A 24,826-nucleotide genomic window follows, 5' to 3' on the forward strand; every position below is an offset into this window, starting at 1 on the left:
GCTAGAACAAGAACATTAGATATTTGAAACGTTGCCTTTCAATGATCACTTTTATTGTGGGGCCTTTATTTAGATTTAGATTTAGATATATTAAATTGTGGCAACAGCTGTCCCGACAAAAATTCTGTTGGGCTAATGGAAAAATTTTGATTTGGGGCGGTTTGTAACTTTTTTTTTACAATGATTATATATTAGTTTAACCATGTACATTTATCATGAATAATTTAGAACAATTTATAAATTCTGGTTTGATTAAATTTTTGTGGATTCTGCATATTTATGATATAATGCAAATATAATGTCAAAAATGGTAATGAAATGAATGCATAAAGCTTTAACAATGTAAGGTTTTGAAATTTAATCAAATGGATAGGCTATAACGTTTTTCGCAAAGGTCTGCAGAACAGAGACTTACTAAATGAAAACGAGGGAAAAAAATATTCCTAAAAAAGTTTCTATAAATTATTATTATTATTTTAGAAGTAGGCTACATATAGTACAATCATAATTTCTGTCAATTAACGGTAGGCGCTGTTAAAGCATGTTAACGCCCGTCATTCAAGACAAGCACATTAAACAGATTGTATTTTCATATATTAGGTTTTTTGTCCTTTAACGAGGTAACGAGGGACGAAAGTAACAAAGTCCTGACTATAACAGACGTGATTTCTCCTCCTCGTTTGTTTTCCAGCGCTGTAAGTAAACTACTAATGCGGTAATTGTTTTTTTTTCCCATTTCATGTGTCATAGTAATGATCAATCGACATGCTATTTATTGCTGTAACACATCCTGAAGTTTGCCTTGTCAGTTTTTCAGTATGTAACTGTAAATTGAGTTTAAATGTCAGGAGGACCAGTCTGGACGAAAGTAACATTTGTATTATTCATATCCTACTGATGGGGGTCGAAAGTAACAACGTACAACTTATGTTCAACGTGAAATTATACTGAAGTCATTCTACATTTGTACAAAATACCAGCTGGTACTGATTGACCACACTTGTGAGTTACTGATAACAGCAAAAAATGTTCTCTGTCCATAACATTATCTTTTAAAATGAAGTTTTTCTGAAAAATGTTACTTTTGCCCCCGCTCTCCCTAAGATATGTGCTTTCTTTACATTATTAAATGTAATTTTGTGTTAAAACATGGAAATGAGCTGTCGTTTTTAACATTTTGGTCACTATATTTATTTGTTCGGTCAGTGTTTTTGTGGGTTTCGGTTAAATTGCTGTAAGATGTTTTGTTAGAATAAGTTTGTAGAACGGACTTTGAGATCCGAGTCAGAGATGTGTTTCAAGTTTGGACTACGTAGCAGAGAAAACAGACACACAAAGAGTTTAAACACAGTTCAAACCAGACTCAAATTTTATTCAAAAGGCATGTCATATTTATAGTTGATAGCAGAAGTGAAATCATCACGTAAACTTGTGATCAGTTGGGCATTGTCTTCTCTAATGCATTCTAAGCAGAAGGTGTCTAGCTCAAAGGTCAAAGAAAGATGGGTACAGACAGACAAAGGGTAGCACAGAATGATCAGTTTGTACCACTTGGTATGTCTTAGATGGGAACATTTGTGCATATTGTATGTCATAATATCATAAAAACACTTACTGATCAATCTTGATACTCATTAGGATAAAATTAATTTGGAGAATATCTCATGGTATATAGAAAAAGGTAGGACTACTTGAATAACACGTAAACCTTTTTTAAATTCAATCAATCCTTCAGGCTCTGTATCATATGTGACAAAAGAGACTGTTTTCATTTATCACCTCTACATATTCACCTGCCTCCTCATCTTCTCCTTCAGCAATCGTTGCCAGGGACAAGGGACAAAATTGTTTTCATATGCTGAGCTTTTGAGATATTGTTAACATGCGGAAAACACAACATCATCTGATACGGACTATGGTTATTGTTATTTAAGGATGTAATAGAACGAGTAACAAAGCTACTAATGCACTTATACAAGGTGCTACTATTAATGCGGTCAAAAATCGACAAAACGATAGGTGTGACTGTTTGAAGAATCTAGGTTCCCCATCCACCCCATAGGGTCTTGAAGCAGTTAGAGATGATTTCATAATAGTGTTGTAGCAAATTAAAACAACTCTAACCATGAAAGACACAAACTCAATAAAACTTTAAAGGTTTTATTCTTGCAAGAAACGCACAGAGTGTGGCAAAGAAAGGAGGGCAGTCCTCTCCTTATATCTTGTCTCACTCTCAAGGTTACAAAGTCTTAACAGCTGCACTTTTCCACAAAAGGAGTACCATATATCATGTCTTTTTGGAGGTTCACTCCCTATTTTTAAAGTATAGATGATCCTAAAGGACATATACACCTCTAAGTCTCCTGGTTGTTTTTCTCAGTCCTAGACATAACAGATAAGGCCTCTTGACGCCCATACATTGTACATGGGACCCTATAATATTCTGTCAACGGAGCAACTCAAAAACACATGCGCTTTTACAAAAGTCATACAAGACTCTACCATGCACTAATACGGATTATAAGATTACCGTAAAGCCAGTAGAAATCATATTTCCACCAAAATAGTTACGCCCTTCATTTCTTGTTAAATTATTTCTGCATAGAATTTCAGGTTTTCAGGCCGCGTTTCTTCTCCTGTATACACTTTTACTTCTGACCAATTACATGAGCCTGAGCAGAAATATAAATCCTGTCCATACAACTCCTGTATCTTTTGTCTGTTTTTATATGGACCCACTGCAGTTATAGAATTCATCTTTCATTTTCATTTTCATATTCATCTTTGTATTGACCAAATATAACAATATAACAAATATAACAAATACAAAAAGTACAGTTTTTTTCACTAGGGCACATTCAAGTGTTTGAAAAAAAAAATGCATGAAGCTAGAATAAAATAGTTTTGTTCACAAACAGATACCCTGTTCTTTTTGTTGATGTCGTTCAGATATATTTATATAACAAAATATATTCCCATCAATACATAATAGTATACTTAAAGTATGATGTAAACTTCTGAGCTTCTGCTCACAGGGCTAAGAAATGCCCCTAGATCCAAGACAACGGCTCTGGTACCGGTGGTTGTGGAGTTACAACATAGCAAAGGGGGAAGCAAAGCGACCCAGCCTTGTAGTAATTCTGTTTTCTGCCAATGAATGCTAAAAGCTTAGAGTGACGAAACATCAGCTTAATATGAGCATATACTCTTGCATATCTTGCTGAAACATGCAGTTAGGGAGAAATGATGCAACTGTCTCCTGTGTATAAAATAGTGATGCTTGTGTTAGATTAGCGCCGTAACTGCAAGGTGAAGACTTGTTCTGTGTTATGTTTGATTTATTGCTTGTGAGTTATTGTTTAATAAAGCGAAACCGTTTCAGTGGAGATGTTATACTGATTTTGGATCATTTTTAACCAAAAAAAGTTACGAACTGCAGCTTTAACGAATCATCTAATTAAGTGTTTGACAACTTGAATAAACTTCAAGTTGGCACATAGCCAAGCTAAATATGACATGTATTATAATGGGTTTATGTGGAGATTATTCACAATTTAAGTTCAATTAAAAAGTATATTTTTAAAGTCTAATAAATGTTAAAATTGACAGCATATATACTCTTTTGTTTAATGCCTATAATCAGTGTTTAAATAGTCTATTTGGGGGAAATAGAGACGTCAGTATTGGTATTAGTGATACCTGCCTTTAGTCGTAAAAAAATGCCACTAAACAAATATTACAATTTTTATGTTTATGCATTAATTTGAAGATTGCATGTGAAATTAGTGCAATCTAAAAATATATAATAGTATAATATTAAAGTATATGTGAAAACTGTAAGGTTAAGTGAGATTAAATGTGATTTTTAGAAAAAAAAATATTATTTATATTTTTACATCCATGATTCATATTTATATATCTAATATATCTATGTTTGTGATTTTGGTATTAATCTGTGTATGTTTTCTTTTTTTAATTATTGTTTCCATTGCACCTTTGAAAGCATGTAAAGTGCTCCCCAGTGTTCTATTGTAACTTCACATGGCAAAAGCACTATCTGGGATCAGGAAGCCCTCTAGTGGACGGGTTGTTTTTACAGTATCTGCAGACAACATCCTTGGTGACCACTGTCCTTCCATTAAAAACTATTTATTACAAAAATTGCTAGGGTGAGAAGTAGGCTGATGATCAAACACACTTCCGACTCTAACCGTAAACTGCTCATTGTACTTGTGGTGGTCTCCATTATGCCAGCAATGTCAAGGAAATGGTTTCTTCAATATGCAATATATGAAAACAAAACAAAACAAAATCCTGCCAGTTGCACCGTGGTAACTGTTACATTTTTAACACCCTCTGCCCCTGTTAGTTCACTTATAATTCAACCTTTTCCGTTTTTCAAGTTTCAGCTCATTTCTAAAGGTTTGTCATGTCTAATCTTGATCAAATATTTACAGTCGTGTTATAGGTTCGTGGTTGTTTAATTTAAACCAGAGGCGGGAACATGGGCGGAAGCTGGTTACTTTAACACAGTGAGTGAACTTCAGCGGAATCAAGCGGATTAAAACATCTCTTTAATACAAGGTAAAATGGACAATTAAATTATGAAGTTAGTATTTTACAGCTATAGTTGGTATTATACTAGCATTTTTATAGCTCTATTGTTGTCGTTATTAAGCTACAGTATTGGCTCGAAAGAGCGATTTGATAATTTGGCGGCAAAGTCGTGTAAATCAGAGGCGGTTAAACCGAAACTAAAACCCCGTTTGTTGTATGATTCTTCTAGCTAGGTGAAATGACTGAAATCGCTTAAAAGCAAAAACGCAAAGCGATATTTTGGTGCCCTTTGGTACCTGTCATGTTAACATTTTTTTTTTTCAGTGTAAGAGCAAAGTAACTTCGTTTCTATCGAAGCTAACGAAACGAGGAAGAAATGAAATATGGTTAACTTTATGACTGTTTGCCCTCATGATAGATTATTTTACTATTGTCTTACATAAACGGCTAACTCGAGCTTGTTCGGGCTGATTATTTTTAATTTCCAAATACAGTGTGACCTTTCAAACGAGATAGAAAGCTAATTCTCGTCTTATTTGGTTTCAGAATATGATGAGTCAAAAAGCACGTGACTGTAAACGGACGACTTTTAAGGGACAGCATTTGAGTCTGTCAGACCTAAAAGAAGATCCGTATATAGAGAACAGGTACCTGTCTAATAAAAGCATCCCTGCTTATCCTGAATCTGTGGAGTTCCATGTCCAGACAGTGTCTCATGTGACCGGGGAACGCGGCCTTAGGGGTATTTTTCTCGATTCAGGGTTCAGACAGCCACCAGAGCTGGCACCTAATCAGCAGCGGCCTTTCATTTGGATGAGTTTAGCAGTCACATCTGATGACATACGCTCAGCTGAGGAGCGTTTCCTCAAGTCTTTATTCCCTCATAAAAGCCCTGACCAAATTCCCGAACATCCGCCCGTTCTTGAGCACTTCACCAGCTCGAAGGCCTTTCAGGAAAAATCTTCTTATGGGAACTTCCGCTTCACTTTTTCTCTGAAGGAGCTTCTCTGGCACTATGGTGAGCAGTTCTGTGGTCGCCAAAGTCCAGTTCTGCGTGTGTATGAGACCGTGCTCTACAAACAAGAGATTCAATATACAGTTGTAGTGCACCCTCGAGACATAGATCTTTATGATGATTGTCCACGACTTCCTAATCACGGTGATGGTGTCTGTGGGTACTGTGGGGTCATGTGGTGGCGATGTCAAGCCCCCTCTGATACCTATAAAAAAAAGCTTGAGGTGAACCGCTTTGTTGGAAGAATTGATGTGAGCTATCATCACAAAGAGGAATACTACGTGTGGGATCATGTGTGTGTCGCTTTCCACATGGAGCCTGGGTGGGTGTTGAATGTGGACAGGAAGAGGCTGTTAAAAAGAGTGAGTGCATGTGAAGTGGCTCCGCCGTGTCTTCTGAGACCTCAGGAGACTCCACTGAGTTTAAATGAGGCTGAACATATATTAGCAGATATTAAGGCCAAAATAGGCTAGACTGAAACCACTGATAATACTGGATGTTTCCTGTCAGGTGTCAAATAGATGTATATTAGATATCTTTATGTGTATTATTTAGAATGTAGTCTAAAACTTACATCTGAAAGACATCTGTCAGACGTATTTGTGCAAAGCAGATATACCTTGCAGGTGTGCACGTGCTATCTGTACATATTACCAGTATATACAGGGAATTGCAAAGAATAATGATGCTATGCATGCTAATTAGATAATTTACACCAATTGCCGTCATTAAACACCATAAATTATTATAATAAAAATTCAAAGCCCTATTCACAAAGCAGCAGATTTTTAGTGGCATTTTTAATCATATTTAAACTTTTAATACATTTATGGAGTTTTATATTTTATACCTTGTGTAAAACCGACTATAACATAAGCAACACATTCTGATGCTGCAAATAATAATCTTAATTTAAATTTATGTTTTTGTCATGATGGGATTATTACCTTTGCACTGATTGTTGCAGTTAAGCGAAAATTAAATTACATTTTAACATTCAAGCAGTTAATGCGTTAATAAGCTTTTTTATAATATAATTTACCTTTTCTGTTTTACATGTATGTATTACATATACATGCATTATATTTACAAAATATATTTACAAAGGTATATATATATATATATATATATATATATTTTTTTTTTTAAAGATGCACTTTTAATTCTCTCCACCAGAGGTCTATGTTGGCTAGCCGGTTCTTATGCTGTAACATTTTTAATAAAATCTTGGTGATATTTTCTTTCATTATTATTGCTTTGATTTTTAACTGTAATTGGTTTTAATTTAAGTATTAAATTACGTTTTCATGATTATGCTTTTTAAATACCAGAATGTAATCTAATGTACTTAAATCTAATGTCTTTTTGTACTAAAATAACTTTACACGAGTGTTTGAATCTGAATAAAAACAGTTTTTAGTCTGATTTTAATTAACACTGACCGGGGATGTTACTTAATGTAATGTTGGTGTATTGCTAAATTAAATAAATATGACTATACCACAGAAGCTGGCGTCCTAGTGCTCATCTGATATTTCCTCTAACATAATCTGATTTATCATAGAACAAACTTCCTTTTTTTTTTTTTTTTTACTTTTATCATTACGAAAAAAACAAAAGCAGGATTTGAGTTTATAATCTTTACTTGAGCTAATAATCCAAACTTTTCATTCGGTGATTGGTTACAATATTTAAATGCTTGTCTGGCACATTCACTCTATCGGTTTGTGTTTGGTTTAACTCAAGTTAGTGGTTTCAGCTCACTGCTTCCAGCTGAAAGCAGCAATGCCAGCACCATATAAGGCCACTTGGCTCATCCAAATGATGTCATCACCACAGTCCCGACTGGAGAATCTCCTTTGCCCTGTACAAACTGTGAGAGAAAGAAAGTGAAGGAGGTGTGGTGAACAGGAAAGAGAAAGAAGAGAACATACATTTGCTAAAAACGGAAGCTAAATTGTAAGATGCTTCAGTGTGTGGCTTTCAGAGGATAAAAAGCTAGATGCTACTTGGTTTACTGGAAAATCTCAAGAGTGAAAGAAAAGAGAAAGAATAGGGGTGTGGAAGAAGATTGAAGCATTGTAACAGCTGCCAGGGACTGTGACAGTGAGGGAACCACTTCACTTCTTACCATGGGGAAGTCAGGTAAGTGCACAACCCACTTCTAAATCCCTGTCTCACTTAGCATTTGTGATGTTTCAAATATATATATTTCCTTAAGTCTCTGTCACTGCCATCCTTTGCTGTTGAATGAAGTTTTGTCAGCACAGGTTGAGTATATGCCAGCTCTATCACGCTGTATGCGTGTGGCTGGGGATTGTTAGCTACTCAATCCTTGCTTTGTTTGAGTGATAGCATCATGCTGTTGGATTTATGCCTCGGCTATAGCGGCAAGCACAACTGTTTGGCAACATTTGTCCAGCCTAAAAGTTGTTGCAAATGGAGCACAGTTTTTTAATTTTCAGTCTTGTGTTTTTAAAAATAGATGATTTATCAAAAGAACTAAATTGTTGATTGGTTGTTCAAAACAATTAAATGTAATTATTTGTGTTGCTTGTGTGTGTGTGTGTTTAAAGTAGAAATACATTTATTTATTTATTTATTGTTTGTTTGTTATTAATTTTTTACATTTTAACATTTTATTCTAATACAAAGGACCAAATATCTGACTGAGGGCTATGTGAATGTGGCATTACTATGTATCCAGCTACAGTATATTAAAATAAATTAGTCAAATTAATCTGTATTCTCTAGTGCATAAAGAAATGATTTGTTCCTTTTAAGATATGCTTCAATTGCTTGTCTTTCCCTGCTCAAAAGACATGGTGAGCCAAATGAAGGGACATCAAGGGCCCTGGTTTGGCCAGCTCTGTAACACATATTTTACCCTATATGTTTGTTGAGTTTAGCAAAAAAAAAAAAAAATTGCAGTGCTTTCTAATCTCTTGCTATTGATTCCCCGTTGACTTTGCAGCATCCAGGCTTTTTTGTGAGGAGGTATTGAAGACTCATAATGAGTACAGGAGAAAACATCAAGCCCCACCTTTGAAACTCAGCAGTAAACTGAGCCGTGAAGCAACAAGGTGAGACATTTTCTTTTATGTGCTTGCTCTACTGTTTGACAACGCTTTCATCTTTTCTACAGTTTAATGCTCTTTAATGCATTGTAGATATGCTGAGAGCCTTGCTAGCACCAGGATTCTGAAGCACAGTGTTGAATCTAGTAGAGGAAACTGTGGAGAAAATTTAGCGTGGGCATCTTATGATCAAGCAGGTAAGAATCCTCTTCTTCTGTTTCAAAATGTCCATCTAAAACATATTTACATGGATGTAAGAGTTCAGACTGCCATCCTCCCCCCTTTGCAACAGCTGGGATTCATTATGAATTGACTACATCCATGTTCAGTCTAAAGTTGATTACTAAGTAGATAGGAATGTCTAGACAGTCTGGGGTGATTTGTAAAGTGTTGCTAAAAGTATATACATGGGTCATGCAAAGTTTCAAGTTGTATCCTGAATTTTTTTTATCTTAAATTTTAAGATCTGTGTATTCTTGTGTGCCGACAGGTAAAGATGTGTCAGATCGCTGGTATAATGAAGTGAACCAGTACAACTTCAACCAGCCAGGATTCTCCTCTGCAACTGGTAAGGGAATTTACAGCGGTGAATCTACTTTGTACTTCACTCACATTTCATAACAGCTTCACTGACTAAACTGCCCAAAACCTTTTTTTAAAATCAGTCGAATGACCAGAAACCAGAGCAACTACAACCTGAATGCCAGATCCGGCACTGAAAGAATGTAAACATCATTTATTAACCTCTCAGCTCACTACTGAGAAATAGTGAAGTCTTCTGTGAGCTAGAAATAGTGAGCATATGCATTAAAATCAAGCCCAACCCCACTATTTCTTCTTCAGTATTAGACTTTCACTCAGAAATGTCACAATCCCCAGAGCTTTTGCATTAGTTTAACATTTACTGATGTATTTATAATTCATTTACTTAAAACGCAAGCACTAGTTAGCAACATCATATTCCGTTGTGTCATCTGAAATAATTTAGCATTGAACTAAACTTTGCAGGAATGTTGATTTGATTTCCATTAACAGGACAGAGCACATTTTAAAATATTCATAACCCCTATTTTATAACTAAATATAATACAAGCACGTACAGCAGATAAGTCTGGCCCAGACAGTGTAATACAATATTCTTCACCATTTTTTAAATGTTACTCATCCTATTGGAATGAAGCTTTCCGAAGCCCTCCCAGGCACAGGAAATTCCCCATAAAATCTGGCTATGAGAAATCTCTTACAGTGTGATGTCTCACTTACAGATGGTAACTAACCCCGTCTTGTTTTTATTCACCTCACCTGTTATCAGCTTCAGCCTGCAGGAAATTAATAATACTAGCCACCACCTCAAGAGGGCAGAATGTTTTTGATAGTCACATTTCTACAGCAGCTGGTTCAAAACCTTCTGAAGTGACTATAGATTGTGCATAACAGCTGTACTGACTCTAAACCTTTAAATATGCATTTGAGAATTAGGAATGGGTGTTCCTGTAACTCAGTTGGTAGCATATGGTTTTGTCAACATCAAAACTGTGGGTTTGATTCCCAGGGGGTAAACGCAAAGTGATGAAATCACTAGTAATTAGCTTTGGATAAGCACTTGCCGAATGCATAAGATTTACTTGAGTCTCTTATTCCACTCAAATGTTTCCACTCTATCTCTCAGCATATAAATATTTAACTGAGCACTAACACCAGCGCCACATGCTTTATGCGAGTCAAACAAGCAGAAACACTTTGCGACAACCACACTGCGATACACACCAATTAATCATTGTTTTGTTTCTAGGTCACTTCACTGCAATGGTGTGGAAAAGCTCGAAGAAACTTGGTGTTGGTAAAGCTGTGGCCTCAGATGGTTCTACCTTTGTAGTGGCACGTTATTTCCCTGCCGGCAACGTTACCAATCAGGGCCACTTCCAGGCCAATGTCCTGCCCCCTAAAGGCTGATCCAAATGAAGCTGGACACAATGAGAACGAAGGTAGGGAGGGGAACTGACACAGGATGGGGAACAGCTGAAATTGGAGAGACTTCTACCTGGAGGACCAAACACAGCGATGGTTGGCCTTAATACACAAATCTTACTTGAATAAAGAGCTTCTGTCTTTACATTTTTAGACTTTTATTAACTTGAATATGAAGAGGCTTACAGTAAACTAAATGTCAAAGCTAATGCTAGTTATACTTTGCATTTAACTAAACTTGCATTGTGGTAAGGTCATTTTGTGTGCCTGTTTGTGCATGGGCCATGTCAACAAAACAGTATTAGAAATTATTTTTAAAAATGAAGCAAACACGGATATAACTGCATACCTCCACTGCACTGAAATATAATGTGCAAAATTATTTGGGTGCAGTTTTTATGCTGAATATGAAAAGAAGTTTGTGACCCTATGTGACATTTAAATACATGTGATGCAGAAATAAGTTTTAGTAATGTTTATATATATATATCATATATATATATATATATATATATATATATATATATATATCTCATAGACTGATCATTCATCACTATTACTTTGGTCATCTTTGTATCCTTGTATATTGATATGGATTAAAATTTACTGTGTTCAAATAGTATTTCTGATGTCATGTTTGCATTTAAAATTGATTAAAAATATAATCTTTGATTTATAGTTGCACGGTTGTGCACAATCCATGTAATTCGCTCAAGCAATTACAACTTTAAAACACTCTAAACATGCTTCTATAATGAAGAGGATTTTAGCGCAAAGTGTACTATTTATGCTTGCAAGATAAGATAAATATACATATACCCCAGGGCAAAGTTAAAAAAACAACAACAACTTCAGGTCAGATTCAAGCCATCAGCTTTGAGGACATGAGCATTTATTTCTACAATCCTCTGATCTACCATCTGAGCCATTAAGGCAATATTAAAATTTGTTCAAAATGTATAACGATACATTTTTTTGTTTGTAAGGTGCATTTATATGATTCGTAGATAATGTTGGGAAACGAACAGCTCTGGTTGTAACAGATTTATTTCAGCAGGAGTTTGGGCGGTGCAATATAGCAGCATTACTTATAGGAAGAAAACACGCAAGGGGCGGGGTAGAAGTCTTTTCCTCTTTTACATGGTCAGCTCCTGAGAATAGACACAAAAGATGAAACATCAATAGCAATCAAAGTGTTTGCTTATATTTGTGAATGTAAGCTGTATTTACAGGATCTAAATGACTAAAGATGCCCTTGCAAATATAGTAACACTTAAAAAAAAAATTGGGGTACTTTCCTTGCTAAATGTCTTTGGGAAAACATACAAAATACACGCAAGAGAGACTTTCTTTGTAGTCCAGTTTTATGGTATTTTGAATTAGAGGTAATCTAGTGTAAAATGAGGCATTTCACAGAATGTACAAATGCTGAATGGCTAATATAAAAGCAATTGCTTACCATAATGGCATTGACAGTGTCGTTCTTATTGTGGCGCAGTGCACGAACTGCTTTAGCTCGAGACACGTTGGCCTGTGCCATCACCAATTCGATATCTCTCTGCTCCAGCCCACCCTCATCCAGCTTACAAACAGACAAAGAGAATATAGTTTATCTTAATTTGGCTTTATTCAAGCATATTTCTAAAAGGAAAAGGTGTCTTTATTTAATGAGTCTAAAGTGAATGATGACAGAATGTTCTTTTTTGGGGGGGTGAACTATCCTTTTAATAGAGGAAATAAAAGATTTATACCTCCTCTTCTTCCTCGCTCTCTTCTTTTATGGTCAGGCTTGGTGTGATGTCAGACGGCAGAGGTGAGGGGTCAAGAGGAACCTTAAATTTCTCTGCCGCTGCCTTGTGTACCTGTTGTGATAGGTCTTCAATCTGAGAAGAAGAGACAGATAGAAAGCACAGACTAAGTTCAATGAACAGATATAAATATTCCATATAAATATTCATCTTGCAATTGGATATCTGTGCAGCTGTAGTCAGATTTTTGGAAGATATCCTTGCATATGCAACAAGAGGGAAAAAATACTAACCTTGGCCTCTCCAAAGACTATGTATATATCTGAAGCAGGGCTTTTGAACACATCTGGACGTGTAATGACAAAGAGAATATTCTTGGACTTCCGAATGGTGATGCGCGTCACCCCGTGGATCTGTTTCAGCCCGAGTTTTGACATCGCCTTGTAATAATAACAACCACATAGACAAAGAGAAACTGGGTCAGGGACATGTGCACATGTCTTAAACGTGTAAGTCTTAAAACTGCATGAAACAGCATTTGCAGTCCTACCTTTCGTGCTTTTTTCTCACTTCGACTCTGTTTGGCTCTGCTCACTGACTCATCAGCAGGAGAGTGTGAGAGCTATGAAAAAAAGATGTAAAGGTTAAAGAGAGCATAGTAGGACCTAACATTGTTCATAGAGTAAACTCAACTCAAAAATGTATTTTTTAGCAACAATGCATGCAAGTATATCTTAACCTAATGGTCTGCTAACCTACAAAGTGAATGCTGCTTGTTCAGTTTACTTAATTTTAACATTTATACTAGTTATCCAGTTCCACTTTAGTGCTATTTTTAATTAAAATAAGAAAAAAGCATTTAGTGTTATGTTATGTGCAAGCTGCTTTACTTAAAAAAAAATACACAAGAAAAGGTAGATTATTTTATGAACAAAGAATCATTAGTATGCTAATTAGTATCACTCAAGGATCAAGCCTACCTGTGGATTTGAGGGTCTCAGCAATGTCCCACTGGGTTCTTCTAGCTCAGGTACTGAGCCATCACTGTCTGTTTCAATACCTGAACCTACTAAAGGAAAGAAAAACAAATAAACACTAAAATTGCTTTTCTAGAGACCATAAAGAAGGTACTTGAGAAAGATGCTTTTGCCTTATGGCTAAAACAGATGATGAACATACTATTGTTTTTGAAGGGGAGATCCAAGTCCTCTGGGCCTTTTGATCTGTAGCTAATTGGGCACACGTCTCGCTCTATGCTCTGTCGCTCAGCTTGCTTTGATTTTATGAAGTCTGGTCTTGGACTGATGCAGGGGAGCATTTCTCTTTCATCTGACTGATTCAGTATTCTTTGGGTATGTTTACTGTCCTTTTGTCCAGTAGATGTTGTGAACTGGGACGGTTCTGTTCGGTGTCCCTTGCATACTACTCAAGAAAAACATGTTTACAGTTAATGCTGATACTAATGATTCCTAGGATGAAACAAACTCAGCAACTAAGGAAACAAACAAATGTTTACCTGGAAGGTTCTCATGTCTACATGGTTTCGCTGCCACGACTGTTCTTTCACTTTCAAGATCACATGTGTCTTGAATAGGAACCAAAGTTGGTGTTTGTTCCTCTGTTTCCCTTGCTGCTGATTCCAAACTGGTTATTCCAGAAGTCTGAATGGGATTTTGATAGTCAGGTTGGCTGGGTTTGTTGTCTTGAGCTGTATGTGAGAAGGCAGCAGATGTTTGGGAGATGTCACGAATTGGTTGTGACTCCTGAACAGGGGTAGAGAGACCTTCCTCCTGGATAACTGTGGATGAACATGTTGAAGAGATCCTGTCTTGTTCTGAGTTGTGCACTGTGAGGGATGAACTGCCCCCTATGTGATTGTCATTGATGTCTCTTGTGCTTTCTGTCAAACTTACTCTGCTCAAAGAACTGTCTGGAAGTTCCTTCTGTCTATCTGGTCTTGTAAGGTCTGTTACAACCACTGGCTCTGTATGAACAGCTTCTTTTGGATCAATATAGCTAGGGTCAGTGGAGTTAAAAATTGATTGTTCTGGTCTTTGATGAAGTTCAGTTTTCTCTGTTATAAAGGCATCCTCTTTCTGCTGAGTTTCACCAAATTCCTCTCTCGTTGAAAATCTATCAAAACTTGGCTCTTGATTACCTGTTGTCTCCATTTCCTTTCCTTGGCACTGGATCTTTTCATTGCCAGTTGAGGCTAAATCTGCCATGTTGGTTTTAAGAGCATCAATTACCTTTGGTTTTTTGTCATGACCTGAATTAGCAATCTGTTCTTTTTTTGGTGTTGTCTCATCACTGTCAACTTGGGAAACACCTGATTTATGTAAATCATCATCAAGACTTTTGTTCTGCCCCAGAAATGAAACGTTCTCCATAAAATCTTGTTCCTCTTTCTTTTGACATGTTTTCAATCCCTCGTTTCTCTTTTCATGGAAGTCTGGTTTATCCATCTCATGATCCTGAGCATCAGTTGTAATCTCTTGTTCACTAAGTTGTCTGTCAGTGGTTTTAGCTTCATTAGTTACCGTTTCATTTTTGATGTGTGCTCTTAAGTGAATTTCTTTCTTCCCCACAACCTCATTTGAAGACCCATCATTGGAATTTGTCTCTTTTTGTGAGACAGAAATCTGTTGGAGAATTGTTAATTCTCCGGAGTCAACCATCTTTATATCAGTTGGTTTCTTTCTAAATGTGAAGGTGCCAAACGATCCTCCTTGCAAGTTGAATGTGAGCTTGTTTTCCGAGGCAGAATCAATGTTTGTTAAGGTAAACTGTTGAGAATTTGAATGACCCTGATTTAAAACTGGACCAAGATTATCTGCTTGGTTAGTTTTTGTAGAAGATCCACAAAGATCAATGTGTTCTGGGGAGATGGTTGCTGTTAACATGGCATTATCAGGTTCTTGACAAGATTCCAGATTATGAGACTGTCCAGACGTTCTTTCATCACTTTCCTTCTTTAATGTGTCTGAAGAAAAATCCTTGGGAATGTTGAAGTCTGTATTTGGAGTTTGATCTTTCCCATCTTTCCCATCATCTGAAAGCATATTTAATGTAAGGTCTGATGGAGCACTCAGGATTAAAGGTGCGCACGTTTTTTCTGGATCATTCCATGATGGCACCAGACCCTTATCAGAACTGCAGTGTATAAGTGGATTGCTCTCTGGATTTTGAAGGTTATTGGCATCATCCTCGCCCCCTCCTGCCTCTGAAAGATCTTGAATCGATCTCCAGCTGGCAATGTTTGACTCAACCACACCAACATCAATGTCTGCCATTTTCTCTTGGAGGTCACAATATCGGTTGTTGTCCTCATCATCACCGATCATGTCTTCTCCAGTTGCAATGTTATGAGTGACCGGCAAACCTTTACTGTGCACTGATCTAGTTATCTCACACATGAGCAGATTTTCAGCCTCAAAGTCACAGCATTCACCTAAAGACAAGGGATCCCTTGGTGTCCAACTATCAGGGTAAAGTTCACTTTCTGTCATACTGCTCTCTGAGTTCTCTTTTTTTGGTGAAATGACAAGTCTGCTATATGTGGAGCAGGACATATTTTGAGAGCTATGGTTTACATCATCATTGCCAGGTTGATTCTCTGTCAAATTATCTTGATTCATGGAACGTTCAAATGGTAAAACATCAGTTGATGTTAGGTTTTCTGGCACTTCACACAGTTCAGGATAAGCACAAACTGGAATGTTTGTGGGGCTGCAGTCATCCAGGTATGTCAGTTGGGGGACTCCTTTATTTAGGTCATTGGTTGCAGTTTCTGCTAACTGCAATGATGTGTCCAATTCCATACTATTTCCATTTTTCTGATCCAGTTCCTGGCTATAATCTACGTTAGTCTCAAAGCACATATCAGCAGCTGTAGCACCTGTCATGCAGGAATCAACGGGGCTATTATATTGTTCTATTTTGTCTTGATCAATAGATAGTGTTGGATCATCTGTGGCAATCTGCTGTCCTTTCTCTGAAGTTACCATGACCGTTGAGGGATCTGTACTCTGCTTGCCTTCCTCATCAATTGTTTTGATCTCTGATGCTGATTCTTTTGAAGATTCACCTTTCAGCAACGTTGTTTCTAAAATCTGTTGTGCAATTACACCTTCACCACAAACACTGCAGTCTACCAGATTCCCTTGCAGTTCTACACGTGGAAGCTCAGATGATCCAGAGGATATCTCCATTTCACTCTCACTGCCTGAAGATTCAGGTTTAGCATGGCTTACTGACTGCACGGGTTCATCTGGCCCAGGGAACTGTTGGGAGAGTTCAGCATGCTTCTCAGTGCAATACAGATGGTCATCTTCTTCCCCGTTATAAGACGTGGAATCAATTGAATCCTCAGTGTCATCCTGATAAGCAAAGGACTCATCTACACCCTCATTTATTGAGTTCTCTGAAAGGGAATTTAGGAAAGATGCAGAGGTGTCATCCTCATTTGGGTCTTCCACTTCCCTTCCAACCCTCCAAGCTGCCTCTTGTTTCTCTGCCTCGTCATTATCCACATCCTCATCATCACACTCATCTTCATCATCCTCATCATCATACTCATCTACATCAGCTTCCTCCTCTCCAGCAGCATATGCGTCCACATCATTGCCCTGCTCATCATCAGTGGGGAATAGGGTTATATCCATGGAATCTGCCTGGAATATTAAGCTTCCATGGAATGGCAGCATAGAAGCCGGAATCATTGCATCACTCCCAAGCCTATCCTCTCTAGAATATCCATGGAACACAGGAGCAGAGGAACCTATTTCAAGATATAAACTATTGCTGCTATTACTTTCTATGCCTACAGTCTCTGGAGAGTGGGAGACAGGGGTTTTGCTCTCTGTATCCAGTACCTCAGCTGCATTATTGTCTGGTGTTAGAGAGTGATCCAGGCTCACAGATGACTCAGAGAAACAGGTATTAAAATCCATTTCAAGACTTTGATGTGGATCACTAAATGCTTGAGTTGCATCAGGGGCTCCCTGGAAATCGCTAGGATTCAGAGAGCCCTCAGACCCCCCTATGTCCTCCTGGCAGTCTGTTCTTCTCCTGTTTCTTTCTTGTGTGGAATCACGTTCTGTCACCCAATGAGGACTACAGGTGTCCCTTGTTAGCATATCCACTTCACAGGCCACATCTTCTAGCAACTCTGGCAAATCATGTTTACTCAGACAAGCATCTCTCTCGTTACCAGTTCGATCATCTCCAAGCTCGTCGCCAATTTCTGAGAGAGACCCCACATAGCAAGCAGGAGCTTCTTGCAATTCTGCCTCAGCTGTTAAGTTTGGAGAGCATGAGTGGGAGGTGCTAGAGGTGTATGAAGTCCAGCTGCCTCCCTCAGCAGTCATGTAGGAACCAGAGGGAGAGGTAGGAGGGGAGCACAGATCAGACTCATCAGTTGGGGAACCTGGACTTTGGCTCGGGCTCCCGGGACGCCATTGTTGCTTGAGATGTGAGCAGTAAGCCATCTTAATGGGGGTGGAAGGGGCTGTGTAGTAGCGATCAGGATCCAGTCCTGGAAGGACACCAATGCGTTGTGGGTCAACAACATAGGGAGGCTCAGAAAATGACAAGGAAGGCACTTCACCCTGAGATAAAGACAGTGGCTCTCCCTCATTTTCTGGGAAAAGAGTACTGCTGTCTGTCAATTCGGCATCTCTCACTTTGGACTCTAGGACTTGACAGTCAAGTATCTGACTTTTGCATTTGTCTTGTTCTGGAAATGAAGTCGAAGTCTTAGCCTGATCTACAGTAGAACTCAGCTGACCAGTGTCTAGTTTTGCGTTTTCATCTAGACCAATATGACATTTCATGGAAGGCTCTGAAGGCTGATGTCCTGAACTCGATGTTTCTTTACTTATCTGCTTTCCCAGCAGCACTCCACTTTGTGTCTCCATGTTTCTTAGCAGTGCCTCTTGTCCCATTACCACCCTTGAGTCCATGGTCTCTGGCTCTTGAAAGTCACTTTCTATTTCTGATCCAGTTAGGACTTTGATCCGTTCCATTTTCATAGGACCTCGTCTGCAGGCTGCTCTACCAAACCGCCCAGTTGGTCGGCCGATATTTCCAGAATGGCCTTCTAATTCAAAACTTGCACCCTCAGGCTGTGGTCGAGGAGAAGTGGTTGGTTTGGCCATTACCAGACGGGGTCCAAAAGGAGTACATAGTGGGGAGAGTTTTGGAGGGCTGCTTGGAGAAGGACTGGAGGCACTGTCTGTTGGAGTTGAGGCTGAAGAGCTGGATGTTTGACCAGACAGATCTAAAACATAAAAAATATGATTACATTTTGTCCCATTTATTTAAAAAAATTATAGATTTAGTATTGAAGTTACACATTTCTGCATGAAAATTTCTTTGGCAAAGAAAATCTTCATACTGTTTTTTTATAGTATATTTAAAAAAACTCCTTTTCGAAAAAGAATTCTAAAATGATATCAAACTTCAATCAGCCAGCTGATCTCTTTTTATCCATCTGTGTTACCCCAAACATGAATTGCCACTTAAATGTCACTGTATGAAATATTCAATACAGCATTGCAAAAGGTCATCTGAACTGCAGATTCATTCCAAGTGTTTTAAAATGAACTGTGTGCAATAAATCCAGCAAAACAAATTAATTTCAATTTCACAGGATATAACTATCCAAAAATAGTGTAATCTATAGGGTGGGATAACATTACATGCCAAAACATGCTTATGTAAGTTGTGAAACCATAGCCATTTGGTACAAGTGTTTCTATATAAATCCATAAATTTCCATAAAGACTTGGACCAACAACAAATCAAATCAAATATCACTATTGCTCCTGTCTTTAGGAAGCTTGAGGGTTTTTGGTGGGGGTGTGTTGAGGCCTGAATGGTCAGCCCCGTGGGGAGCATTTTAATGCCCAGGGAGTAATTGGACGTCTTTGAGAAACAGGGCTCTTTTTTGCCTGCACGGCAAACTCAAAGTGACAGCATGGATTTTAAAGAGAGCAAAATAAGCAGCAGTGTCAGCAGAAATCTCTTTTTCCTCTCTGGATGTCTAACACCACATGTACACACAATGTATTTACATGAAAATGATGGAAACTTTACAGAATTGTATTTGTGGGTACATGTACAAGTAACTGAATTAGGGAAGCTGTTAAAAAAAATTGTTGTTTAAAAGCATGGAAATGTCAACTGTCATAGCAGTTAGGATATGGGCAGTGCCAGTCATGTAACTCATTATACATGACATTGTGTTGAATTTTTCTAATTTTTCTAACATGATTAGCACAGAGTAGTTCCTGCCAGCTCTTCACCCACTGTACATATTATCTGACAGGTGGCAAAATGGAATTATTAGATTATTTCCCCATTCTCACATCAATTGCCTTAATTCTACCAGTGTCACTATACCTTTTAATAGACCTGATGTTGATTATCTGTTATTGTTGACTCAGTTTCACACTGCTAGATCGCATGTTGTCTCTAACCTGAAGCTTTTTGCTAACACAACATGTACACACACACACACACTGCACACATAATGTTTTTATATAAAAAGGAGACATATTATTTTTAAAATAATATACCACTGATGTGTGGATGGAACAGAAAAATGATTTTTTAAGTTAAGCAGTTTTCTGTGCCTGTTTCTTTAAATGAGCTTTTGTTCTCTGCCTAAAATTATTTTAAACCATGCATTTTAAACCATATTAGTTTACACTTCTAATATTTGGCCTTTTTAGTGGATACATAAAATCACAAGGACAGAAAGCTGCTGTCACAGCATGTGAGTACTCATAAACAAGTTTATGTTTAAAACACACAAGTTACAAAAACAGTCAGTTATGTCTGTGAAGGTAAACAGCTGGGAAAGAAATCATGTTACATGTGCGGCAGCAGCAATATGTAGTAAATAATTGAAAAAATCCATTGTTCTCTTATCTCCTCTGAGGCTGGGACTCTAAATAGTGTCCTGCGCTCGTCTGTGCATCAAAAGACAGAACAGTTAGCATGTTTTGCTCAAACCTTTGCCATTGCATTAGAACTGGTTCAATATTGTCACTTGTGAAATCAAAATGACTATGCAGCAGGTGGAAATTTACAGATTAAGGGGAGGTATTATTATAATGAGTTCCCTTTGCAATGTTACAAGGGGAACAAAATCAGACTCGCTCGTTTTTCAGCCACATATAGAAACAGGCTTACTAAAACAAAGTTACTGGGTAACTCTTTCATGTTTTCATGTTTTTCAGCCACATATAGAAAACAGGCTTACTAAAACTGTGTTTTTTTTTCCTTTCTCATTTGTGCATTGTCTTTTTTTGCCCTTTTCATCATATGTATCAATCTCTCCAAATTTCCATCTCTGTATCACAATCTTATTCCCTCCCACTTGTCCCTCCTTCTGTGTCCTAAAAACGTCACTAGAGGGCAGATCCATTTTACAGTGCCATAACAGTATATCATTGTGTGTACACATCTAAATTGTGCATGTGTGTGTGTGCAAATTCGACAGTATTTGTGTGTGTGTGTGTGTGTGTGTGTGAGAGAGAGAGAGAGAGAGAGAGAGAGAGAGAGACTATAGGCTAATTGTTCTGCTTAGTCATGATTCAAAAAGATAACGTCACGCCTTCTGTTTTCTGCACAAGGCAGCACTGTTTTGGAGCTGTATGCAAAGTGATCACTGTGTGTGTGTGTGTTTGTGTGTGTGTGTGTGTGTGTGTGTGTGTGTTCACAAGTGAGAGGGGCCTTTGTTGGCTCAAAACGTCATTTGCAGTGAAAAATCACTTCAGGGGAAGGCAGAAGTGAGATTTTTTGTATGTGAGCGCAAGTTTTGCACACTTTGCACGTTACACCTGCTCAAGGCACGTCCTCAAATAAAACAGCAGATGGACTTATGTTTGTGTATGAGGCTCTGACCTCTTTCTTGATTGCCCTTCACTCTCAGGCCCCTGCTGTTTGCCAGGTAGAATGAGCAGGTGGTGCTAGAGTTCACCTCTTTGGATCCAAAATCTAAAGCCAGCAATTTTACTGTTAAACATAAACTGGAATAATAGAAGCAAGTAGACATTTCAAATGCCATTTTAAATGCCATATGCTTACATGCTTGCATAATACAGCAAGTCCAGAAGAATATCTGATTCAAAAGGGGCATTCTACAAAATCTTTCCTCTTCCAGTGATTTCGAAAGACGTTAAATGTCAAATTTTGTTAATTGACGTAATTATTAAGGTGAGGAAAGATATGCATTGTTTAGATTTAAAAGAAGGCTAATGAGAGTTTCTGAAGCAGTGGCTGGCTGAACAATGCGTTGTCCTTAGAGACAAGTGAATCTAAATGATGAAACATCCTTGTTATCTTACCAATACATTCACCAGTGGTGGGTATCGTGTGTCAGCTGCAATATGATGCTTGTCAAAAAATAAAGCTTTGATAATACTTTCATAGCTAAAAAGTTTTTTTCTGAGAAAGTTGCAGTGGGTTATGTATGGAAATGGCCTTGATAATGCACATACTTTGTAGTATAGCCTTCAGCACAGACAAATTAGCCCCAATTGTCTGATCATCTAATGTCTGACCTATCTGATTCCTTGGTGTATGTGTGTGTGTGATGTAATTGAGAGGGACTGAATAGAAGCAGGCCATGCAAACCAGATCAACATCCACTCAGCTTATCTAGCTCTCATACTGTGCCAACACATTATTCAATTAAAGAACATCTCTGGTACTTTCACACTGCCTTTAAATATTCAATAGCAGTTCAATGACAATGAAATGGGAATAGAGATCGATTAGAAATGGAAAGACTATTGTTTTTATGACAAATGGGTGTGGATTGTATATTAGCTGATGCACTTCTTTTCCTAGCAGACAAAAGTATATTTTAATGCTGACTACAGAAATGATACACAAAACTGCATCTTCGCCAGATGGGCCTGCAAAAATTGTCATATTCCACAATGCTATTCAATACCACACCCTTATTACCACTAAACACAAACATTATTATCCCATCATGTTTTGTGACGTCCAATTAAAAACTTACTGGATTTAGAGGCAGAGTTGACTGAGGCGACTACAAATTTTTTGAGCACTAGGTCCCAGGTTTCCTTTCTTATTAGTTCTATCTAAAGATAGTGCCGACAAACTGTCACACATGAGGGTTCTTTTTTTTAGGGCAATCTTTCCGCTCGTTCAAACACACACACATACACACGCACGCCTATATGCTTAATGGAAAATTCCATGCCTTTTGCAGATTTTTGCTAATAAATCAAATTTAAAGGTGAAAAGCCTCTGTCTGAGCACACCAAGAGTCCCAAACATCCCAGCAGACAGTTTAATAAGCATACACTACATCAAGACCATCAATCAACTCAACTCAACATTACACAACATATGCCTAAAACCGAACCACCTAATACTAGCACAAGACAAAAACTCTTAGTGTTAAAACTACTAATCAAGCTCAGTTAAATGTAGTTAGAATATAAATAGATGCTTTGTTATTTTATTTTTTCGTACATAACATATGGGTATCTATATCTTATTTCAAAGTAACATCTTAAATCAGATCAATGTCATTTTGTGCAGGCATGTTATGGACACCTATGCACTTGTCCTAAACAGCCTTGATTCCAACTGATGCTGGGTCCTGAGAGTGATGCTGTGTCATGCTCTTGTAATTGCAGGCAGGAAGGAGGAGTGTGTGTGTGTGTGTGTGTGTGTGTGTGTGTGTGTACTACAACCACTTAGCGCACACAATGCTCTTTTAGGACTCTGCTGGATGATGATTCTGGGTGCGGCTGGATGTGTTCCTGATTTCTGGCTTACTGTCTTAGTAAATAATTATATTAAGCCACATGCTAAGCATCCCTTGTGTACTTCCACTTATGCTTCTCGCATAGCATGCTGTGAGGTGTGTGTTTGCTTACCTGGTCCTGGCAGCTCTGATTGTGGGTCTCCAGAGTCCAGAAGGCCCTGCGTGGGGCCGCTCCGATGTTCAGTCTCACCGGGCATATCTGTGTGGCACAGCCTCTGACGCACTGCCTAAAAAACAGGAGCCAGTAAACTGAGGACAGAGAAAACCAATATAGGATGTTGCCTCCTCAGCGCAGAGATACAGATCCGTGTTCACTGCGTGTGCATTTATGTCAGCGTGCATGTGAGAAAGAGAGAAAGAGAGCGAGAGAGAGAGAGAGAGAGAGAGGGAGAGAGAAGGGCTGCAGAGCCACGCCGGTAACAGCATGGGAAATCTGAGCGTGAGCTGCAGTATTCTCTCTGATTACGAGAGAGCCCGCCCCAATCTGACTCTCTGTCGTTCTCCTTACCCCTCCCTTCCTCACTGCTGTGCTGCCTCATAACCTCGCTCTCTCTCCCTCCCTCTCTCTCACTCTCTCTCCTTCCCTCCTGCTTTCCCTTCGGCAAGTGGGTCTTGGACAATGATGTCAGCAGATTTCTGTATCTCTCGGAGGCTGGGGGATAGTAATACAAAACACAGCAGGCAAAAAGCAGAGATGCTGTGCCCTGAAAAAATTAAATCTAATAGGCATGCTCAAAATGTTTAAACCAGACTAATCTTGTTGATTTTAGCTGGTTTAAGATGGTCTCACAGTCTGTCTAAGCTGGTGTTAATGTCAAAAAAATGTTTTAATTCTAAAACCGTCATAACAGTTTGGGAGACCTGATAAAGCTGGTGTTTTGGGACAGTTTGGGTGTCTATCAGATATAATTTAATATTGAGTACATACAAATAATTTTAATTTAAAATATACCGATTAATTATATATAAAGCTTAATAAAACACATTTGATGTAATTGTTTTGAAATTATAAACTTATGCAATATGTAAATAATTGAATTTCATTACATTATGTTAATTTAATAACTAAGCTTCTGACCCTCCCATGGACAACAAGGGTCCTACCACAATTAAGGCAAAGAAACGTAATAAGAACAAATGATCCATGTGACATCAGTGGTTCAACCGTAATTTTACGCAGCTACGAGAATACTTTTTCTACACTAATAAAATGAAAATAACAACATTATTCAGCAATTCATCTTCTCCTCTTCACCCTGGCACCATTTCGGTGAGTATCACATTGCATTTGTGACAATCCTTGCTGTCTATGGGGGGGTCAGAAAGCTCTTCACAGAGCTCTTCAGTCACAAATGTTAACTATCATTAAAATATGTAAAGTAGTTGGATGGTGTTTTTTATATATTTATTATTTATTTAGGTTTTATATGTGTGTATATATATATATATATATATATATATATATATATATATATATATTTTCCACTGGACACAATTTTTTCCACTGGACACAATCCCGTCCCCTTTAAAGACCAGCAAACCAAACCATTGGGTGTTTTTCAGCAAGAAGTGGTTACATGACAAAAAATAAAATCTTGTTCTCCACTTCTCTCACTATATAACACATAGTCACTCCCCAGGTAGA

The 24,826-nt window shown here is 37.9% G+C and overlaps 3 protein-coding genes across 4 annotated transcripts; 2 read left to right on the forward strand and 1 right to left on the reverse strand.

Moving 5' to 3' along the window:
* Window positions 1-4,459: 4,459 nt before the first annotated feature.
* Window positions 4,460-7,080, forward strand: LOC122360393. The gene is made up of 2 exons (XM_043260952.1): window positions 4,460-4,584; window positions 5,104-7,080. The coding sequence occupies exon 2, from the start codon at window positions 5,107-5,109 to the stop codon at window positions 6,043-6,045; it is 939 nt and encodes a 312-aa protein (XP_043116887.1). The 5' UTR covers window positions 4,460-4,584; window positions 5,104-5,106; the 3' UTR covers window positions 6,046-7,080.
* Window positions 7,081-7,202: 122 nt separating this feature from the next.
* Window positions 7,203-11,236, forward strand: glipr2l (GLI pathogenesis-related 2, like). Its single transcript, XM_043260953.1, has 5 exons — window positions 7,203-7,717; window positions 8,547-8,655; window positions 8,743-8,846; window positions 9,140-9,217; window positions 10,442-11,236. Exons 1-5 carry the CDS (start codon window positions 7,705-7,707, stop codon window positions 10,600-10,602), a joined length of 465 nt encoding a protein of 154 aa, XP_043116888.1. The 5' UTR covers window positions 7,203-7,704; the 3' UTR covers window positions 10,603-11,236.
* Window positions 11,237-11,467: 231 nt separating this feature from the next.
* Window positions 11,468-23,670, reverse strand: nacad (NAC alpha domain containing). Of its 2 annotated transcripts, none has more exons than XM_043260951.1 (9): window positions 23,294-23,670; window positions 13,882-18,645; window positions 13,545-13,787; window positions 13,346-13,431; window positions 12,916-12,987; window positions 12,659-12,805; window positions 12,369-12,500; window positions 12,077-12,199; window positions 11,468-11,768 (listed from the first exon to the last, which is right to left on the reverse strand). In XM_043260951.1, exons 1-9 carry the CDS (start codon window positions 23,376-23,378, stop codon window positions 11,754-11,756), a joined length of 5,667 nt encoding a protein of 1,888 aa, XP_043116886.1. In that variant the 5' UTR covers window positions 23,379-23,670; the 3' UTR covers window positions 11,468-11,753. The 2 variants fall into 2 exon arrangements, with proteins under 2 accessions (XP_043116886.1, XP_043116885.1); XM_043260950.1 differs by having other exon boundaries at window positions 13,346-13,434; window positions 23,294-23,669.
* Between the last annotated feature and the right edge of the window lie 1,156 nt (window positions 23,671-24,826).

Source organism: Puntigrus tetrazona, chromosome 16 (genome assembly GCF_018831695.1).
Source record: "Puntigrus tetrazona isolate hp1 chromosome 16, ASM1883169v1, whole genome shotgun sequence".
Taxonomy (NCBI): domain Eukaryota; kingdom Metazoa; phylum Chordata; class Actinopteri; order Cypriniformes; family Cyprinidae; genus Puntigrus; species Puntigrus tetrazona.

Bases quoted from the DNA above. Each gene is read 5' to 3' on its own strand.
- LOC122360393 (XM_043260952.1), top strand. From the start codon at position 5,107: ATGATGAGTCAAAAAGCACGTGACTGTAAACGGACGACTTTTAAGGGA.
- glipr2l (XM_043260953.1), top strand. The intron at 8,656-8,742 runs GTGAGACATTTT...AATGCATTGTAG, and splicing joins CTGAGCCGTGAAGCAACAAG to ATATGCTGAGAGCCTTGCTA. The intron at 9,218-10,441 runs GTAAGGGAATTT...TTTTGTTTCTAG, and splicing joins AGGATTCTCCTCTGCAACTG to GTCACTTCACTGCAATGGTG.
- nacad (XM_043260950.1), bottom strand. From the start codon at position 23,378: ATGCCCGGTGAGACTGAACATCGGAGCGGCCCCACGCAGGGCCTTCTG. The intron at 12,988-13,345 runs GTAGGCTTGATC...TTTTTTTCATAG, and splicing joins TGAGACCCTCAAATCCACAG to CTCTCACACTCTCCTGCTGA. The intron at 12,806-12,915 runs GTAGGACTGCAA...TATTATTACAAG, and splicing joins GTGAGAAAAAAGCACGAAAG to GCGATGTCAAAACTCGGGCT.